This window comes from Mirounga angustirostris, unplaced genomic scaffold, assembly GCF_029215605.1.
Source record: "Mirounga angustirostris isolate CCGP_5_RB_7025 unplaced genomic scaffold, mMirAng1.0.hap1 SCAF_7, whole genome shotgun sequence".
NCBI classification, from domain to species: Eukaryota; Metazoa; Chordata; class Mammalia; order Carnivora; family Phocidae; genus Mirounga; species Mirounga angustirostris.
Window position 1 is genome coordinate 62,504,325 of NW_026991715.1, and position 19,229 is coordinate 62,523,553.

General features: G+C 33.1%; 1 protein-coding gene across 8 annotated transcripts in view; it reads right to left on the bottom strand.

Annotated features, from left to right (window-relative positions):
* SSBP2 (single stranded DNA binding protein 2) overlaps nucleotides 1-19,229 on the bottom strand; it is a 288,797-nt gene that overhangs the window by 185,457 nt on the left and 84,111 nt on the right. For 5 of the 8 annotated variants that reach the window (XM_064596315.1, XM_064596316.1, XM_064596317.1 and 2 more), the window contains exons 3-4: nucleotides 18,357-18,418; nucleotides 5,274-5,358 (exon numbers count right to left, since the gene is read on the bottom strand). In XM_064596315.1, coding sequence (XP_064452385.1) covers nucleotides 5,274-5,358; nucleotides 18,357-18,418 — 147 coding nt within the window. The remainder of the gene's footprint in view (nucleotides 1-5,273; nucleotides 5,359-18,356; nucleotides 18,419-19,229) is intronic. The other 3 variants (XM_064596320.1, XM_064596319.1, XM_064596318.1) reach the window with 2 other exon arrangements.

Genomic DNA, 19,229 nt, shown 5'->3' on the forward strand with positions numbered 1-19,229 from the left:
AAAAAATTTTTTTAATTGAAGTATAGTTGACATATAATATACTAGTTACAGGTGTGCAAAATAGTGATTTGATATTTACATACATTACAAAACGCTTACCACAGTAAGTGTATAGTTACCATCTGTCACCAGATAAATTTATTACAATATTATTGACTCTATTCACTATACTATACTTTCTACAGAAGTATTTTCCTAAATAATATAGCTTATCTGCAGAAACAATTTTCATAAGGTATGAATAAAAACATTATTCTCCTATTATTTTATTTACATAATATCACATGTTCTATAGCATTTTTAAAAAGTAGTGCATCACTATAAACCTGTAACATAATCCTTTCTAGATGTTATAATCATTCTCTTAGGCAAGAATACAAAATCAGCCACATGTTATCAATAATTATGACTAAAGCCTATCACTTTATCTGAACATTTGAAAAATTTAAAACACCTCCAGTCTCCCAAACTTACAAACCACTGCATTGTTAACATTTATCGAATATCTATTATTTGATAGACCCCAGGGAAGAATAAATCTAATTCTCTGCTCTCAAAGAGCTCATTGTAATAATGTGATTTCATTACTACCACACTAAAGCAATAATATATTTTGGCTCTATCATTGCTTTAGGACAACTAAGCAATCTTCATTCATACCAGAGAACTAAGATTATAATCACTGTATACATTTCTCATTTAGTAGTATGTATATTGATACTTCTCTTAGGAAATGAATGAAATTAGAAATAAATTGTTAAATAAAACAACTCTATGTTAATCTGAAGCAGAAAAAAAATCTAGTAAATGTTAATTAACTCCACATAAAAGCACTGCCTGTGATTTCAGGGTAAAATAAAAACATACCAATAGGGAGAAAATAAAAGCTAGTTCAATAAACTTTCCAAGTTAGTAGATATTATTTTTAATCACATAAGATGATGTTTTACTTTTTAATGATAATATTGTACTATCTAATAATAATTTTACAGCTCAGATGAACCTATTTCTCACTCAGGATAAAAATAACTGGTCCAAGTTAGATATCTCCCAGCCATGAGGCAAAATAATTGTTCTATAGTAAAATCTCTATATAAGATAAATTCATAATTATTAAAATTTCCTCCAACATTTCTGATCTTATTCTCCGCTCCCCTCTAGAAAATCAACAGGTAGACATATTTTACAGTATCTGTCATAGCAGAAAAGAATCAAACAGATTTGTTTGGAGATCATCCCTTTATTTGCTGCCACCAGGTCTCAGAGATGAACATAGCAATACCCATAAACACATTAGAAACTACTGTATTTCTTTTCTCAAGTTAATTATCTTAACTATATTTTAAAATCTTGCTTTTTTAAAATTAAAAAAATACAAATATAGAAAAAATATAAATTATGGAATTTTATGAAATATTTTAAAGCAAACACATGGTTATTATAAAGTAACCATCACCATGGTCAGGCAAAAAGAATTTTGCCAACTATCTCAAAAGCCCTTTCCATGAGCCCTATCCCAATCATAACCTCTTCCCACTTCCCATACGTAATCATTATCCTAACTTAAATAATAATCATTTCCTTGTGTTTTTTATACCTTTGTCATCCAAAAGTACATCTGTATACACTATTAACTGTTGATTTCCAAATGTATCATGAGTTTACATATAGCATTGTGTATAGATGCTAAATATTTAAGTTAATATGTTTTAAAATATAAATGCAAGGAGATCAAGGTTTTCTTCATCTTAAATGTTTTCTCTCTCTCTCTTTTTTTTTTTTTTGCTTTTTCTCACAATAAGTATGAACAGGGTGATTGTTTGAAGGAAAGGATATTAACTTTTGAAGGAAAGGATATCTATAACTATTTAGCAAATAAAATAATAAGATGACAAAAATCCATAATCTAAAGAAGCAATATCAGAAAACAAACAAACAAACAAAACATTTTTACCCCAAGAGCTAAAAATGTTTCTGGGATAACAATTACAAAAAAAAAAAAAGATTTTATTAGAAAGGATAAAATGGGGGCACCTGGGTGGCTCCGTCAGTTAAGCGTCTGCCTTGGGCTCAGGTCATGATCTTGGGGTCCTGGGATTGAATCCCGCATTGGGGCTCCCTGCTCAGCCAGGAGTCTGCTTCTCCCTCTCCCTCTGCCCTTCCCACAGCTTATGCTCGCACTTGCACACTTGCTTTCTCTCAAATAAAATCTTTTAAAAAATAAAAAATAAAAAGTATACAATGGCTAAAAGTTACATCTATTCAGTTTATAGATCTCCCCTTAATAGGTACACATACAAAAAACAAATGTCTTTCATAAGAGATGCTAAATGCCTATAGCATATAAAAACACAGGACCACCTCAAATATAAATTTTATTTTACGAATTTATTTTCTATTTTCAGAAGAGACATTGGAATTCACTGAAAGGTAAGTTTTAATCTCTTTTAAAGTAAATTTCCTGAATATAAAATTAATATTAACTAAAGATATTTGGAAAATACAGGAATATATAGAGATAAGAATCATAGTCATGCATAATTCCAACATCAAAAGGTAATCACTGTTAACATTTTAGACTATTTTTTAATTAAAAAGATTATTCATTATTTACGTCATTATGCCTCTATCATTTCTTCAAAAAAAAGTAGTCTACATTTCATTATCCATTCAATCTTATAAATAAACAAAGACTATAAAATAACAAGACTACTTTTTTAAACATGTGAGAATTTTACATGCAAATAAGTATTTTTTTTATTCTAAAGACGAAGCTATTGAAGAAAATATTTTTCAGAATGCTCCCTTCAGAGTTACCTTAAAATTCAGTAGGTATAAATATTAATTACTATTATAGAAATGGTTCCATAATGAACTCTAATAAAGAAATATAACATTCTAGAGTTTTACCACAATCTTATTGTTTATTCCTGTTTCCCATTTTCTTCCCTGAGTCTTTCAAACTTCTATATCTACACATCAAACATGAATTATGTTGATCATTTTCAGAAACTGTCTCTATTAAGAAGTCAGGAAATCCTACTCATGAAAATTATCATTAAAGTATGCTACCAAAAAAATGTATTTCTAAAAATCCAATTACAACCTGAAATTATGTAAGTAAAATCCTTTCACAAACCTCATTTAAAAGAAAAATTTGGAGATGTATTACCACTGAAAATATACTGGCTTAAAGGTATAATAAAAACACCACCTAAAAATAAATTTCTTAAAACTAATACTTAAGATAAGTTATAAAACATCTCATAAAGCATGTGCTAATATTCATAATGGATTATAAAACCCAAATAGTTAATTTTTTCTAAACTACATTTTCCTAGGACCAAATTACATGATAAGGGTTATTCTTCCTTGAAAATCTAATTTCACTCATACCTCTAGCGAATGCTCATTTAAAAAAAAGAAACAAACCTGAAATATTTAAGTGGGTTTCTAAAGCTAATAAGTGTGACTATTCTCTGAAATATTTAAAATGTCTTATGAATGCAACATGTACATGACAACGAAGATGATGAGGCTCTGACAATGACGATGATTTATCTAATGGTTCTAAAAGATCTAAATTAGTTCAGTATTCCCTATAAGATCTCCATGGTGAACAGCAGTGTGCATCTTTCTGTACAATGGAATTATGAAGAAGTATTTATATAATTCATTGTAGATTCACAAATATTATGGTCCTTTGGAGTAGAACACTGGCACTGTGTAATGCCATCTAGTTGTCTAGTTGTCAACTTACAATGCCATCTAGTTGAGTATTTAAAAAACGTTTCCCAAGACAGGCAGGCCAAATCTAGGCGAGTCTTTTTGGTGTAGGAGGCAGATGAGATGGAATATCCCATTCTAGCCAGATTCCTTATAATCTTCATGGTTGGGTCTCTGCTCTACTTTCTGCCATCACCCAAGGGTAAAAATGGAAAACAAGACTGTCCAGATAAATACTGTATCCTGGGTATTTATCTGCTGTATCTGCCTTTTCTCTACTTTTTCTTTACATGCAGAAGCACCCCTTTCACTCACATTATCCCTAAGAGCTATTATTGTTTACGGCACAGCAAGCTTTATGAATGAAATCAATATCAGATGAGGCAAGCATGAGCAGTCACTTTAATCAGCTTAGTCCAAGGTTAAAGTACTACACAGTCTCTCCAGATGCCCAAGACTTTTACTTCTCTTCTGTCTGCACAATCTTCCTTGTGCTACTTTTGGGGCTGTAATTGTCCTGGCTATTTCTCCTCTTTAGTCTAAGGCTGAAGTATGTCCTTTGGAAGAACAAGGTCTTTTTTTCCTTTTGAGCCCTGGTTCTGATTTTTAAGACTATTCACACAGAATGATCGCCCCCTGTCTACCAACTAAACAAGTAACTCTCTGGTTAAGTTTTAGGTAGTTACTTTCAGATAACCTCAGGTTCCAGCCCCATTTCCACTTCCTCCAAACTAAGGACACTGGATTTCCTTCCTCCCAAACTCAAGCTGTCCTTCCTTTATGGTCAATTCTGCATTTCCCAGCCCCTTCACAAAACCATCTTATTCTTAAATGCAATTTTTCCCTTAAAAATCTTGGTTTCTTTCCCTCCTTTTTTCTACAATTCTACTTCCTCATACCATCAACTCTCTAAAGTGACATTTGCAGTTCTTCTAACAAAATGTTCAGTATACATCTCCTAGCCAGGGACAGTCCACTGTCCTTCCTTAAGAATTAAAAACATTTTTAAAAAGCTTTTAATGCAATTTTCATTTTTGCCCAGAATCTTTTACTCTCTTGTGTTCCCTTTAATTCACAATAAATTTTATTTGTAGAAATGAATCAGTATAACAGATATTTAGCTTTATGATATATAATCAAAAGGTACAAAAAAGAAAAATATAATATCATGATATATTTTTTCAATCTTATGTGCAAAAGAAGAACTTATCATTTACAGAATTCTTATGACTCCTTTTGTGGAATGAGGAATTATTATTTAATTTTTATAAATCTGAAATTTCACAAATCAGGCATGCCTATAGATAAAAAAAGATACTTTTAATAACTTGGCATTAGGACTAGCCTCTTATCCTAGGCTTTCAACAAGACTTAACACTCATTTGTATTTTACTTTTGAAGTTATAACCCTAATTTCTCAAGAAAAAAAAGAACAACCAACTTCTTAAAACCAAAGGAAAAGAATAGATGGTCCAATCCATTTTTCAAGAGCGGTGGTTAAAAAGAAAACTGATAATATAACTGAGTAAAATTATACATTAACTCACATAATCATGGAAGGCTTTTGCTTCACTTGAATGTTCACATGTTTCCCGTCTTTCTGGAGCTGCACAGTAGAGATCCCAAAATACACTAAAAAAGTAATTATGGTAACATTAAGAAAATCATATAACACCAAATGAGAGATCACAATTCCAAAAATAGAAGACATGTATTATTTTTTATACAAAACGTGTTTTCTTCTTCAGGACAAATATTTCTTTGGAAGATTTAAATTCAGGCAAGGTTCCTCCTGCAATAATAGCGTATAATCTAGCTCTTTCAGATTTTTTATACAAGGATAAAGTAATTATAAAAAATGTAACCTGTCATTCTTAATTGTCTATTTATATCACTTAAACACATGACTGAAATAATTATGCTTTTCACAACTCTCCCATGACGATAAAAACAGTAAATAATATCCTAATTTAATCATTAAAGAATGAAGTGGTTCATTATTTTTTTTCAAGATAAGCATCTTGAAAGCGTCTGCCTTCGGCTCAGGTAATGATCCTAGGGTCCTGGGATTGAGTCCTGTGTTGGGCTCCCCGCTCAGCGGGGAGTCTGCTTCTCCCTCTGCCTCTGCCTGCCGCTCTGCCTACTTGTGCTCTCTCTCTGTGTCAAATAAATAAAATCTTTAAAAAAAAAAAAAAGTATATGTTCTTAAAATATCCTTTTGTTTGCCCTTGCAAATTACCAAAATAGGTTAGTAATTTTGAAAATTCAAAAAGTCCATTCTCTTTTTTCCCTTCTGTTAAAGAACAATGGGAATAAGCAAGGTAGAACTGGTTGGGAAAAAATAATTACACTGCTTACAAAACTTATGTCTCTGATCATCCTTCCATCTCTAAAATTAACAATGAGCATAAGCAAATGATTCAAAAATCAGGAATGCAAATGTCTAGAAATATTGGCAACAAACAAAGGCAATTACACTGATGGACAGAAATCTTTTTTTATTATATATTTTTCATTCTACAAAAATTGGCAAGTAGACTAAATCAAGTAGTTAAGAGCACAGGTTCTGGAATAGGATATATCTCAGACAAAGCCAGCCCTGCCAATTAATTACTAGCTCAAGTTGCTTAAACAGATTAGAAACACAATCCTCCTCTCTATAAAATGGGGTTGTTGAGAAAATTAAATTATACAACATAAACAGCATCTGACATAGAGTAAGCATACTATCAATAATATAATCAACACTATGATTAGCTTGCATAAAAGCTTAATATGCATACATATTGTTAGGGCAGTTCATTGTACCAAGGGCACAGGTAACAATGGTACAATAAAAATTTGGTAAATTAAACCTGGCCTCTTTGGTTTGACCCTTAAAAACTCAGTCTGAATCTCTCTCTCCCCAGCTAGGAGAAAACATTCTGTAGGCCTTATAACACAACTAGTTCCGTAAAATAAGATGACCTTCAAAGGTGAAAAATGTGAATGAATGAATATTGGCATTTAATTTCCTTTTAAGTTTCTGTAACAAGCAAGGAAAATAAGGAAAACAAAAAAGAAAAATAACTTGAGTAAACTTCAATTCTTTTAGGAGAAGGAAATCAATTAAAAGCTGTACTTGGCCTTCCTATATCCCTTTTTGAACTTAAGAATTATAGATATACAAAGATACAGCAAAAGTTTTCCACCTGCATCAAGTGTGTTATGAGTTATAGTATATTGTAGTTATTCTATTTTCATGTTCTTAAGGAACTTCAAAGCTCTTAAAACCAAAATTTTATAATGGTAGTCTTCAAATTGTATTGAGTTTAATCATAGAATATTATGTTCAGTATTATAACAAACACCTTATATCTCTTCTTATTCACTAATTTCCTAACAAATGTTATAAGATCCTTCTTAAAAATTATTACATTATTACTTTTAAAATGTTGTCTTACAAAGAGAAAACTATTAATTTATTATTAGAATGTATCCTAAAAGTTATTAAATAACTATAAATAAATGATTATTTATACATATATAACTAAATTAAGTATTTATCCTGGAATAGTAACATTGTTCTATTTCTATTTTTTGGTTTCCCTTTATGGATTTAATTAGAGGTCAAAAGTTTACAAGATCAAGATGAGGGATAATAAAACAATCTACTAGAATGGGATAACTTTATATATGGTATATTTCTGACAATTCTACATTACCTACATATGATCTCCTTGAATAAAGATAAAGAAATACACCCTTTGAAGACATTTCCCAAAGGAAGAAATATACAGTTTTACAATAATAGTTACAGTCATTAATACTCCACTCTCAAAACTCAGAAGATAAACAAGGAAACGCAGATTAAACAACACAATAAATGAACTAGATTTAAGAGATATATGCAGAACACTCCACCCAGCAACAAGTATATACTTCTTCTCAAGTGTAATTGAGGCATTTTCCAGGAAAGGCCATAAGTTAGAGCATACATTAAGTCTCAGTAGATTTGAAAAGATGGGTATCATACAAAATATCTTCTCTGACCACAATGGGATGAAGTTAGAGATGAATAACAGAAGGAAAACTAAAAAATTCACAAATTTGTGAAATTAACACAAACTCCCAATGGATCAAAAAAGAATCACAAGGGAAATTTAAAAATACTTAGAGATGACATGAAAACACAACATACGAAAACCTATGGGACAAAGCAAAAGCAATACTAGGGGGAAATTTAAAGCTATAAATATATTTAAAAAACAAGATAGATCTTACATCAACAACCTAATTTTAAAACTTAAGGAACTAGAAAAGAACAAATTAAACCCAAAACTAGTAGAAGGAGATAATAAAGATTAGAACAGAGATCAATGAAATAGAGAACAGGAAAACAACAGATAAAATTAATAAAACCAAAAGCTGGTTCTTCAGAAAGATCAATAAACTTGACAAGCCTTTAGAGCTAGATAAACTAAAAAGAGAGAGAGAGAGAAACAGAGAGAGAGAGAAGATTCAAATTACTAAAGACTTCACCAAAAAAATGTTAGAACTAAACAAATGGATTCAGTAAAGTTGCTGGATATAAAATCAATATACAAAAATCAGTTGTGATTTTTCTATTAACTTACAACGAATTATCAAAAAGAGAAATTAAGAAAACAAATTGCATCAAAAAGAATAAAATACTTTGGAATATATTTAACCATATGATTGACCAATTCCATTTCTGGGTTTATACCCAAAAGAATTAAAAATCTCAGAGATATTCATATACCCAGGTTCATAGCAGCCTTATTCACTATAGTTAAAACATGGAAGTAATCCCAGCGTCCACTGATGGATAAGACAATGTAGTATATAAATGCAATGGAATATTATTCAGCCTTTAAAAGGAAGGAAATTCTAACATATGCTACAACATGGATGAACTATGAGGACATGTGGGAAGTGAAATAAGCTAGTCCCTAAAAGACAAATACTATATGATTCTACTTATACAAGGTACTTAGAGTTGACAAAAATCATAAAGAAAGAAAACAGAATGGTGGTTGATAGGGGCTGGAAGGGCAGGGAATAGGGAGTTATTGTTTAACGGATATAGAGTTTCAGTTTTACAACATAAAAAGAGTTATAGAGATGGATGGTGTAATGGTTGCACAACATTATGAATGTATTTAATAACACTGAAATATACACGTAAAAGTAGTTAAGATGGTTAATTTTGTTCTGTGCATTTTGTCACAATTTGAAAAAACTGAGAAAAAAAAAAACACCACAAAAAAAACTTGCCCCTGGAGAGCCCTGTTCTAGGTACCATTTTATTAATTCTTTTCTGTGTATTCATAATCTCTATTCCATCACTTCAAAGACCACAGAGCTAAGGTGGCCACCAGAAAGCCAGGAGATACTAATAATAAAGAATACTCATCACAAATATAAGGCAAAATTTCAATTTAAAACACCATACTCATTGGGAGAGTTTCATAATTAACTCAAAAAAATCTGAAATATATTATGAAATTCAAACTATAAAAATTTTAAAAATTAATTAAAATTTTATTTTTAGTACTATGATATTCATGTTAAACACATTTCATCTATTTTATAAGTATTTGTATGTTTTTACCTAAGATGTGATCACAGATGGGAAAGATATTTCAAATGTTTATCTCTTCTAGAAAATCCAACCCATGTTTTGCACTAGTTATTTGACTCATACAATATATTGGGACTGCTACAATACCATCCTAATATTTGAAAAAAATTAGTTATATCATAACAACAACAACAACAACAAAGCTGCACTGTGACCAAAACATGAGTTCACATTCTGCAATTAATCCATGCGTGGCTTTGTGGGGCAGCAGACAAATCACTTAGCTAATTTAGAAAATAACAAGGTTAAAGACCTCTATAAACCCTTGGTAAATTAAAATTGTAAGCTATGATTTTCTTCTACTAATATTTCAAGTATATATTAATGCATAATCTATGCAATATGCTACGTCATATCCTGCCTCAGAGAAAAAATATATATGTAATCCATGGCATGTATGTGACTGTGAATCCAAAACTAATGATAAGTTGAATTCAAAATTTCAACTCTATTTCCTAAAGCACCTAAATACAACTTTATGTATAAGTTACATCTCATATATTATTAAGACTTTACAAATACTCTGGACAAATGCTTTTGGCTGATATTATGATGACATGACATTTATCATATGAAAATGTGGACCTATGTCTTTGAGGAGAAATTAGGTTCAGTAGGTAAGAGTCATAGCAATACTTGATTTGCTCTTAGCTGGAGGAATTTCATTTGATTTCTTTAGTAAGCATTTTTGATGACCCACTGAACTTGTTCCTTGATTCCCCTGAGGGCCAAGGGCAGAAAATTCTGGAATTCCACAGATAACAGATTTCCTCTCTCTACAACCAGAAATGCTAGTGGCTAAGGAGCTTCTCATTTGCTCTCACCTCTACATCTATTAAACCTGATATCAAAATATTATCCTTGAAATGTGGTGGATTCATCATCATGAGTAATGGTTTAGATTTACACAGTCTCTTTGTTCCTAAGCAGAAACAAGTGAAAAATATGTATTTTACAAATGAAATAGTTAGAGGAGCACCTGAATGACTCAGTCAGTTAAGCTACCACCTCTTGATTTTGGCTCAGGTCCTGATCTTCAGGGTCTTGAGATCAAGTCCGACTAGGGGCTCCACGCTCAGTTCAGAGTTTGCTTGTCCCTCTCCCTCTGCTCCTCCCCCCACTTGCTCTTTCTCTCTCTCAAATAAATAAATAAAATAAAATAAAAACAAATGAAGTAGTTAGAGACTAAACACAGGAATCAAGGGGCGCCTGGGTGGCTCAGTTGGTTAAGCGACTGCCTTCAGCTTAGGTCATGATCCTGGAGTCCAGGGATCAAGTCCCGCATGGGGTTCCCTGCTCAGCAGGGAGTCTGCTTCTCCCTCTGACCCTCTCTCCTCTCATGCTCTCTCTCTCTCTCAAATAAATACATAAACCTTTTAAAAAATCAATAAATAAACCAATAAATCAATAAATAAATCAATAAACACAGGAATCAAAACCTGCAAAGTATTAAAATCTTTGTTCTTGTACCATTTGTTATTATTATTAAAATTTTCCCCACATAAATCAAAGGAAAACACAAGATTTCCAAGTTGAGGATTCTCATCCAAACACTGTTTTTCTTCTATTCTGATGATGTGAGTGAAAATGACTTCACTGGCTATCAATATCTTTAAGTAATAAGGAAAGCAAAATAGTTGTCAGAAAAGTCTACAAGGGTGAATAAACATTCCAGAGGTGTCTAGAAGATGCGATGCTAATATAATTATATAACCTTAATCCCCTGGCCACATTTGGGACTACCTGAAAATAAAAATTAAAAAAAAGAGAAAAGAAGAAAAAAACACAGGAGACAAGCCACATTACTATAATTTCAAATCGTTAATAGCTAAGGAAGTTATTTCTCTTTGGCCCCCAAAAATATTTTCAATGAATCTTAGATACTCATAATCTATACTGAAGAAAACTATTCATAACACTAAGGAGGGTTTTATGTAAAATGTACATGTACCTGCTCATCACCTTAAAAGCTTCAAATGTGTGCACTTGTCTTATTCCTTAACATTATTTATAATTTATAAAATGTAAGAATTATATTTTGTCCCACTATCATAAAATTCTCATAATACTCTTGGATTCATGATAAATTCATATTTTAAAGTATCATTAAAATAGCTTACATGCTAAATTCAAGCATCATATACTAAGCGTCATGCATTCAGCATTTAATTCTCCTATTATTATGCCTGTTTGATCGAGGAGGGAGCTGAAGCTTAAAGAGGTTAAATAATTTGCCTAGGGGACACAGTTGGTTAGTGGCAAAGCTGGGCTTGACCTTTTTATTCTTACATTATTTTACCTCTATTGTGCGTATGGTATTAAGAGTTCTCATTTCAAGATGGTTCATGCTGATTATGGGTAAGTTTATGCAGCTCTGGCTGTCCAAGCAGCATCAGCTGTTATTAAGTGTAGTAGATACCTGTCCTAGATAACACAGCAAACACTTTGTTATCCTACCTTTGACCCTCATACTCCAACTCATTTCCTGAGTATCCTATGGCAACCACCCCCTCACCCCACATGCAGCTGCCAGTGATGCATGGATGCCTCAATATAGACCAGACTCAGAAGAGACAACTTTTCTGAGTCCCATTTATATCTACGGTCTAGAATTAGCCACTCAGGGTGTTCAAAAGGGAACTGTAATTAATGTCTTATTAATAGTGGGCCACTAAATTCTGCTCTGTATTGAAGAAATATCATCTGTTACTGAGATGAGCACTGGTTACAATTCAGTAAATTTCAATTCTAATTCTAAATCTGACCTTGAGAAAATAGGTTTTTTTCCAGTAGTTTCTTTGTATAAAAAGAGAGAATATGTTATATATTTTACAGGCTTTTGTACAGATAAAAGAGATGGTATATGCAAAAGTATTTTTAAAAGAAGAATAAAGATATTCTAAAAAATTCTCATAACTAGTATGGCAAGAAAAAAAGAAGCCTTCCTATTAATAGAGCAAAATTTGCCTCAGTTTCCTTTCTAATCCTTCATATTTAGTGGAAAATTCCATGTTATTTACAATGTCTGCTCACCACCAAATTTTTCTATTTTTTTCATTCTTTTTCTACTCTCCCAGACACTTTTGATTTTTTTTATAACTTAACCACCTCTGTTCCTTGCTTTCTCTCTCACTAACGCTTTTTATTGCCTTCTCACCATGATTATACTCCTGTTTTAGTTGTCACCTGCATTGTCTTATATCGCTGTTTATTTTAACTTTTTTTAGTTTTTATTTAAATTCCAGTTCATTAACATACAGTGTAATATTAGTTTCAGGTGTACAATATAGTGATTCAACACTTCCATACATTCCCAGTGCTCATCACAAGTGCACTCCTTAATCCCCATCACCTATTTAACCCATCCCCTCACCCTATTTTAACTTAATTCAAATAAATAATTAGTTATGCAATGCCTATTATAGTCAAGACATACAAGATGAGTGAGAACCAGTCTGCAAATGATAATTATTATACCATTCTAGTAAACCAGTTGACTAATTCAGTGCTATTGTTTTCACATGAGTATTTGGTTATTCTTAGCTATACCTGATGTCATCCATTAGACTCTAAAATCATTAGAGTGCCAGCATACTGTAAGATTTGACTTCCCATTCCCAGTGAAAGAAACTAAATTCTCATTATAATCTTAGTTATTAGTTTATTTTCTCTGCAGCATCATATATACTTAATTTCAAAAGGTGTTTTACATATAAAATTAAGTAAAAATAAAGCATAATTTCTGCCATTAAAACATTAAATAGGAAGATTTAAAAAGTGTCTATTTTTAAATTACCCAAACTGAAAAGGACATTAATTTCAGGAGAAAGAAGATCCTTGGCATTTCTATTTCTGAAATTCACGGAAGCATTGGGAACTTTCATTAAAGAAAACAAACAGGAAATACATTTTCAAAGGGGATTTGATCTGGGTAAAGGTAACGAACATGGGAGGCATGGGAAATACTATAGCACTGGGCAGGGTGCAAAGTAGGAAAGAAAAAAAAGAAGTGATAAAGGAAATCACATCAGAAACAAGGAAAAACTTCCAGAAAATAAAATCACACATTTTCCTCTATCCATACTAAAGGCAGAAATTCCCCTGTTCCTCTCCAAGGCCTCTGCCTCTCAATTTCCCTGCATTTTTTTCTGCACTTTGTGCATGTTTATTTCTCTTTCATACATCTTCAACCTCCCCATTCTTTTCATCTCAATATATATATGCTCAAATTTATTCTATTTTAAAAAGAAAAATGTGGGGCGCCTGGGTGGCTCAGTCGGTTAGCATCTGCCTTTAGCTCAGATCATGATCCCAGGGTCCTGGGATGGAGCTCCACATCAGGCTCTCTCAGCGGGGAGTCTGCTTCTCCTTCTGCTCCTCCACCACCCACTCATGCTCTCTCTCTCTTGCTCGCTTACTCTCTCTCTCTCAAATAAATAAATAAAATCTTAAAAAAAAAAAGAAAGGAAAATTTTGTTACTCCTGAAACTACTCCATGTGGCACCACACACTTCAGCTATTCTCAGTAACCCTTGAGGTGGAAAAATGAATTAGAGCAGCCTTCTGAATCTCACTTTCACCCCTCCACCAAAACTCTTATCCTCAGGACCACCAAAGTTCACCTTCCTTCCCAATTCAGGAAAATCTCTGGGTCCTTTTACTACACTTGCTGCAGAATTTAATCTCTACATTAAATATCCTACCTGGTTCCCATACATTATTCTCTCCTAATTACTCTTCTTCCTCTCCAATTATTTTCCTTTGAGGCTGCTCTTCATCCATCCAGGCTTAAATGTTGACTTTCCTCAGGATTCCAACCCCAGTCCCTGCTCTTACTTGTTACACTGGGCAGTTGAATCTATAAACACTCTTCACCAATAGTATGGTCTGTGCTAATAGTTTCCAAACCACTGTAGACCTGTCTCAGAGGTATAGGCCCAGATCACTGACCTTGTATTAGGGCATCTCTATCTGAATGTCACTTAGGCATCTCAAAATGTAACCTGTCCAAGATAAATTATGGCCTTTTTTCCAAAGCTTGTTACTCCATCTATTTTCCTCTTTCAGTCAATGACATCACTGTTCACCCCAAATCTAAAGCCTAGGAAACTACTCCTCCACATCCCAACTATTCTACGTACTGTTTACTATCACCTTTCAACTGGACAATTACACTTGCCTTGTAACTGAACTCTATCTCTGTTCTCAACCCTCTTCAATCCATCTCTATGTTGATGCCAAGTTAATGCCTAAAAGCACAAATCTAATCATGTCATGTACAGTGTTTAAAATCTCCACGCTTTAATCCAAAACCCTTCTACTTCAGGACTTCATAATTTGGCCCCTGCCTTTGTCTTTATCTTTATAGTCTATCACTTCATAGTACTGCACCTACAGGTAACCTGACCCAAGCTACCAGTCATTTCTTGGGTTCGTGATCATTCCTTTTGAGATGTCATACTATTACTTGCCCAAAATATCCTTCTTTCACTCAACTTCCAGCTCAGCTTAGACTCACTTTTTCTATAAAGCCTTTCTTAAATATCACAAGCTGAAAGAAACATTCCTCCTGAATTGCTATTATAGCTAGTATACACCTCAGTTATAATACTATTAATTGTTTATCTTTCCCATACTTATTTCCTTGAGGGGAGCATAGTTTTGCATTTTGTAAATATTTGATGAAGAAGCTGAAACAACAGGACTCCATTTTCAAATATTCTATAAAAAAACAGAAGTGAAAAGAAGTCACAAAATTGTAACTGGTCCATCCAAAAGGAACCTTGCATTTGACCAAATGAGCAAGCAGTAAGTTCTAGAAGAATACACATTATCCTATTCATCTGGACCTTAACAGCATTAACAGCTTCCCAGATTTAAAAAAAAAAAGGTAACCATTATTGTAATCCTGAATCCCTAACCTAGAGCACACATGATAAAGCGAAGCTCTAAAGAATTAAAGATTTAAAAGGTCAGGTATCTCATATTGTCAAGATGTCCATTCTTCCCAACTTGATCTATAGATTCAATGCAATCCCAATCAAAATCCCAACAAGTTATTCTGTGGATATCAACAACTGATTCTAAAGTTTATATGGAGAAGGAAAAGACCCAGAATAATCAACACAATATTAAAGAAAAACAAAGTTGGAGGGCTGATACCATCCAACTTTAAGATTTAATATAAAACTATAGGAATCAAGACTGTGGTATTGGTGAAAAAATAGATAATGCAACAGGGGAACAGAATAGAGAGCCAGAAAAAACCTACATATGTAATCAACTGATCTTTGACAAAGGAGCTAAGGCAATGCAATAGAGCAAAGATAGTCTCTTCCACAAATGGTATCAGAACAACCAGACATCCACGTGCAAAAACATGAACCTAGACAAAGACCTTACACTCACAACAAAAATTAAAACACAGGCATATTCATAACAGCTTTTTCGTAACTGCCAAAACTTGGAAGCAACCAAAATATCCTTCAGTAGGTGAATGTATAAACAAACCATGGTACATCCAGACAATGGAATATAATTCAGCACTAAAAAGAAATGAGCTGTCGAGCCATGAAAAGACATGAGAAACTTTAAATGCATATTGCTAAGTGAAAGAAGCCAATATGAAAAGGCTACATACCATATGATTCCAACTAAATGATTCTGGAAAAGGCAAAACTATGGAGACAGTAGTGGTTGCCAGGGGTGGAGCATAAGAGTGGGGTAGATGAAAAGGCAGAGCACAGAGGATTTTTAGGGCAGTGAAAATACTCTGTATGATGCTATATTGATGGACCATGTCATTATACATTTGTTCAAACCCACAGAATGTACAACACCAAGAACGAACTGTAATGTAAAGTATGGACTTTGGGTTATTGCATGTGTCAGTGCAGGTTCATCAACTATAACAAATGTAGCACTCTGATGGTGGATGTTAATATGGAGGTTGTGCTTATTTGGGGGAAGAAAGTGTATTTCTGTACCTTCCCCTTAACTGTGTTGTGAATCTACTAAAAACTGCTCTAAAAAAAAGTTCTGATAAAAAAAAAAAAAGGGAAAGAAAACCAAAGGGACCTCTGAAACAGTTAACAACAACAAAAAAAGGTCAAGCAAATCTGCTGGATTTAAGGCCCACAGTCATGGCTGGCTATACATAATGACCAGGAAAGCTTAAGATCTGGGCAGTTTTCTGAAGGAGAGGATCCATAGCTTTTCATCAGTTCTCAGAGGATCCTATAATCTCAAAATCATTAAGAACTACTTATTTACATAGATGAAGTAGGCACCTCAAAGGGTTTGTTAGTAGTTTCAGGGGAGAAAATTTAAAAAACTGAAAATACTGTACCCATATATTTTGCATGTGCTACATTTAAATTGAATAGACTATAAAATACGTATGTGCCCATTATTTACCATTTCTTTGATATCTCCAACTATGCACAAATTAAAATTAGTTAAAATACCAAAACCACAGAGGAAGGGCTCCCCTGAATCTTAGAGCCATAGAAAAAGGAAGAGCAATGGCAGATTTAAGAGCTGTATCTTGTGATAGTTAAGACCGAAAAAGCTAAAGTATTCAGTGAGGTATTATCAACTACCAACAGTATATAAATAGGTTAAATTCATAAGAAATGGAGCAAAAGAGAAATCGGTGCAAGAAATAAAATTAATTCTTTAATGGAAATTTTCAAAATCTTCACTTTGTTAGCCCACTAATCCAATAGGGACAGATTCCTAAAATGGTTTCTTAGGCTACTTTGCAGACCTAACTGGAAACATACAAAATACAAGGTGTTAACAGGTGTGGAGACTCAATTAGATTCAGCAAACAGCTAAATTTTTACAATATAGATCTAGATATCATAAATACATACTATGTAAAATGAAAAATTGACTTTTATAATATATACTATAACAGCTCAGTCTTAAACCCCAGGAAAACAGCACAATGATAGTGCTTAACTGCAATAAACCGTTGTTCCAAATACAGGAACAGCTCTGAGCCAAAGGACTGCACCTGTTCCTGCCATACATATGTGAGACAAACAAGGGAAACCCACAACCACAACTGATCGAGTGTGGTTCCATTCACCACTGAATGTAAGGCATGTTTTCAGGAGAGAGGTTAAAAAGATGATGGCATTAAATAACGTGCCAAGGAAACCATGTGCATGGCCCAAGAAGACAGCTTTTGTTTTTCTCTTTTAATTAAGATTCTGAAAGATGAATATGTAAGGCACTGGACAGAAAATTCTTCTAAATTGAAGAAATGCAAACCAACAGCCTAGCATGTCCATGCAGACACCTGAACCGCCACTGCTAGTGCAGAGAAGTCACAGATCTGGACATATTGGTACTACAGTGAAATTTATAAGCTCTGCTATCAGCTGGGTCTTCAATATAGTCTGATGGTCTTTTTTGTGTTTCTACACAGTTCTATCCCTGAATCTATATTGAACTATTTCAGTTTTTCTTCTGGACTATTCTTCACTGTCCTAAAAATTCACCACTGCCTCTACCTTCAGTATCCTCAGGTTTAGATGAGATCATGAGGGTCTAAAAGCCAGGAAGAAAGACGTCACAAGAAACAAACCATGCTAGCAGCTTGATCTTGGATGTCCAGCTTCCGGAAATGTGAGAAAAGAAATTTATGTTGTTTAAAAGCCATGTAGTCTATGGTACTTTATTATGGCAGCCTAAGCTGACTAATGTATGGGCACATACGTATTTCATTTTCAATTTATATGTAGGAGATTACATATACCAAACCCAATTCTAGCTTGACTCACTAGTAGTATCTTTAAGTTAAAGAACACTAAAGCTGGTTTTGAGTTTGACTTTTTTTAAGTGCTACCTTTCATAAAATAATTATAGAAAACAAAAATAAATAAATAAAAAAGAAGCATGAATTCATAAACAGGTATGGTGCAGGCCTACTGGAATACATCATCAATCTAATAAAAATGGAATAAAAGATACTTACCACCACCAAGAATGTAAGAATCCTGGTGGTTCCCCCAATGTGATGTTTTTTTCCCATCTTATCTAAAATGAATAAAAGAGATATTAAATACTTTCCTAATAATACCTTTTTCCACACATATTACAAAACTACATTTTCCCATTTAAAATACTAAGATGATACATAAGATTTTAATCATTTTCATATTATTCTTTATTCAAGTTTTATAAGTACTCATTTTACATAGTCATTTGTTGATTGGATAGTTTGTGAGAGAAGATGCCACCATTACTTTCCTGAATTGCTTCCCACTGTGCCAGGATTTTCAGGAGAGACTTCTGGAACTTAATATTTCAGGATCTTAAGGCACATCAAAATCACCATTATTAACATCACTATGAGAATCAATTATCACTACCAACCCAGAAATTTGCAAATGACTGGACTTAATATGTGCAACTCGGAAATTACGCCTTAAGGGTTGAGTTTTTGAATAAATTCTTGATTTGAGGGAATAAGAGTAAGAAGAGTTTAAAAAAGAGGGACACCTGGGTGGCACAGTCAGCTGTGTGTCCGACTCTTGGTTTCTACTCAGGTCAGGTCATGATCTCAGGGTTATGAGATCCAGCTCCGAGCTCAGGACGGAGTCTGCTTAGGACTCTCTCTCCCTTTCCCTCTGCTCTTCCCCATCCCCTCCTCCCATGCTCTCTCTTTCTCTCTCTAAAATAAATAAATAAATCTTTAAAAAATTTTTTAAAAAGTTCAAAAAGATGGAAATATTAACTTTCCAAATGTCTATATATATATTTACATATATGTTCATATATATTTATATATATTATATTTATATTTCAGATGAGTTGGAGTTCACTATAAAAAATTTAAAAGAAGATC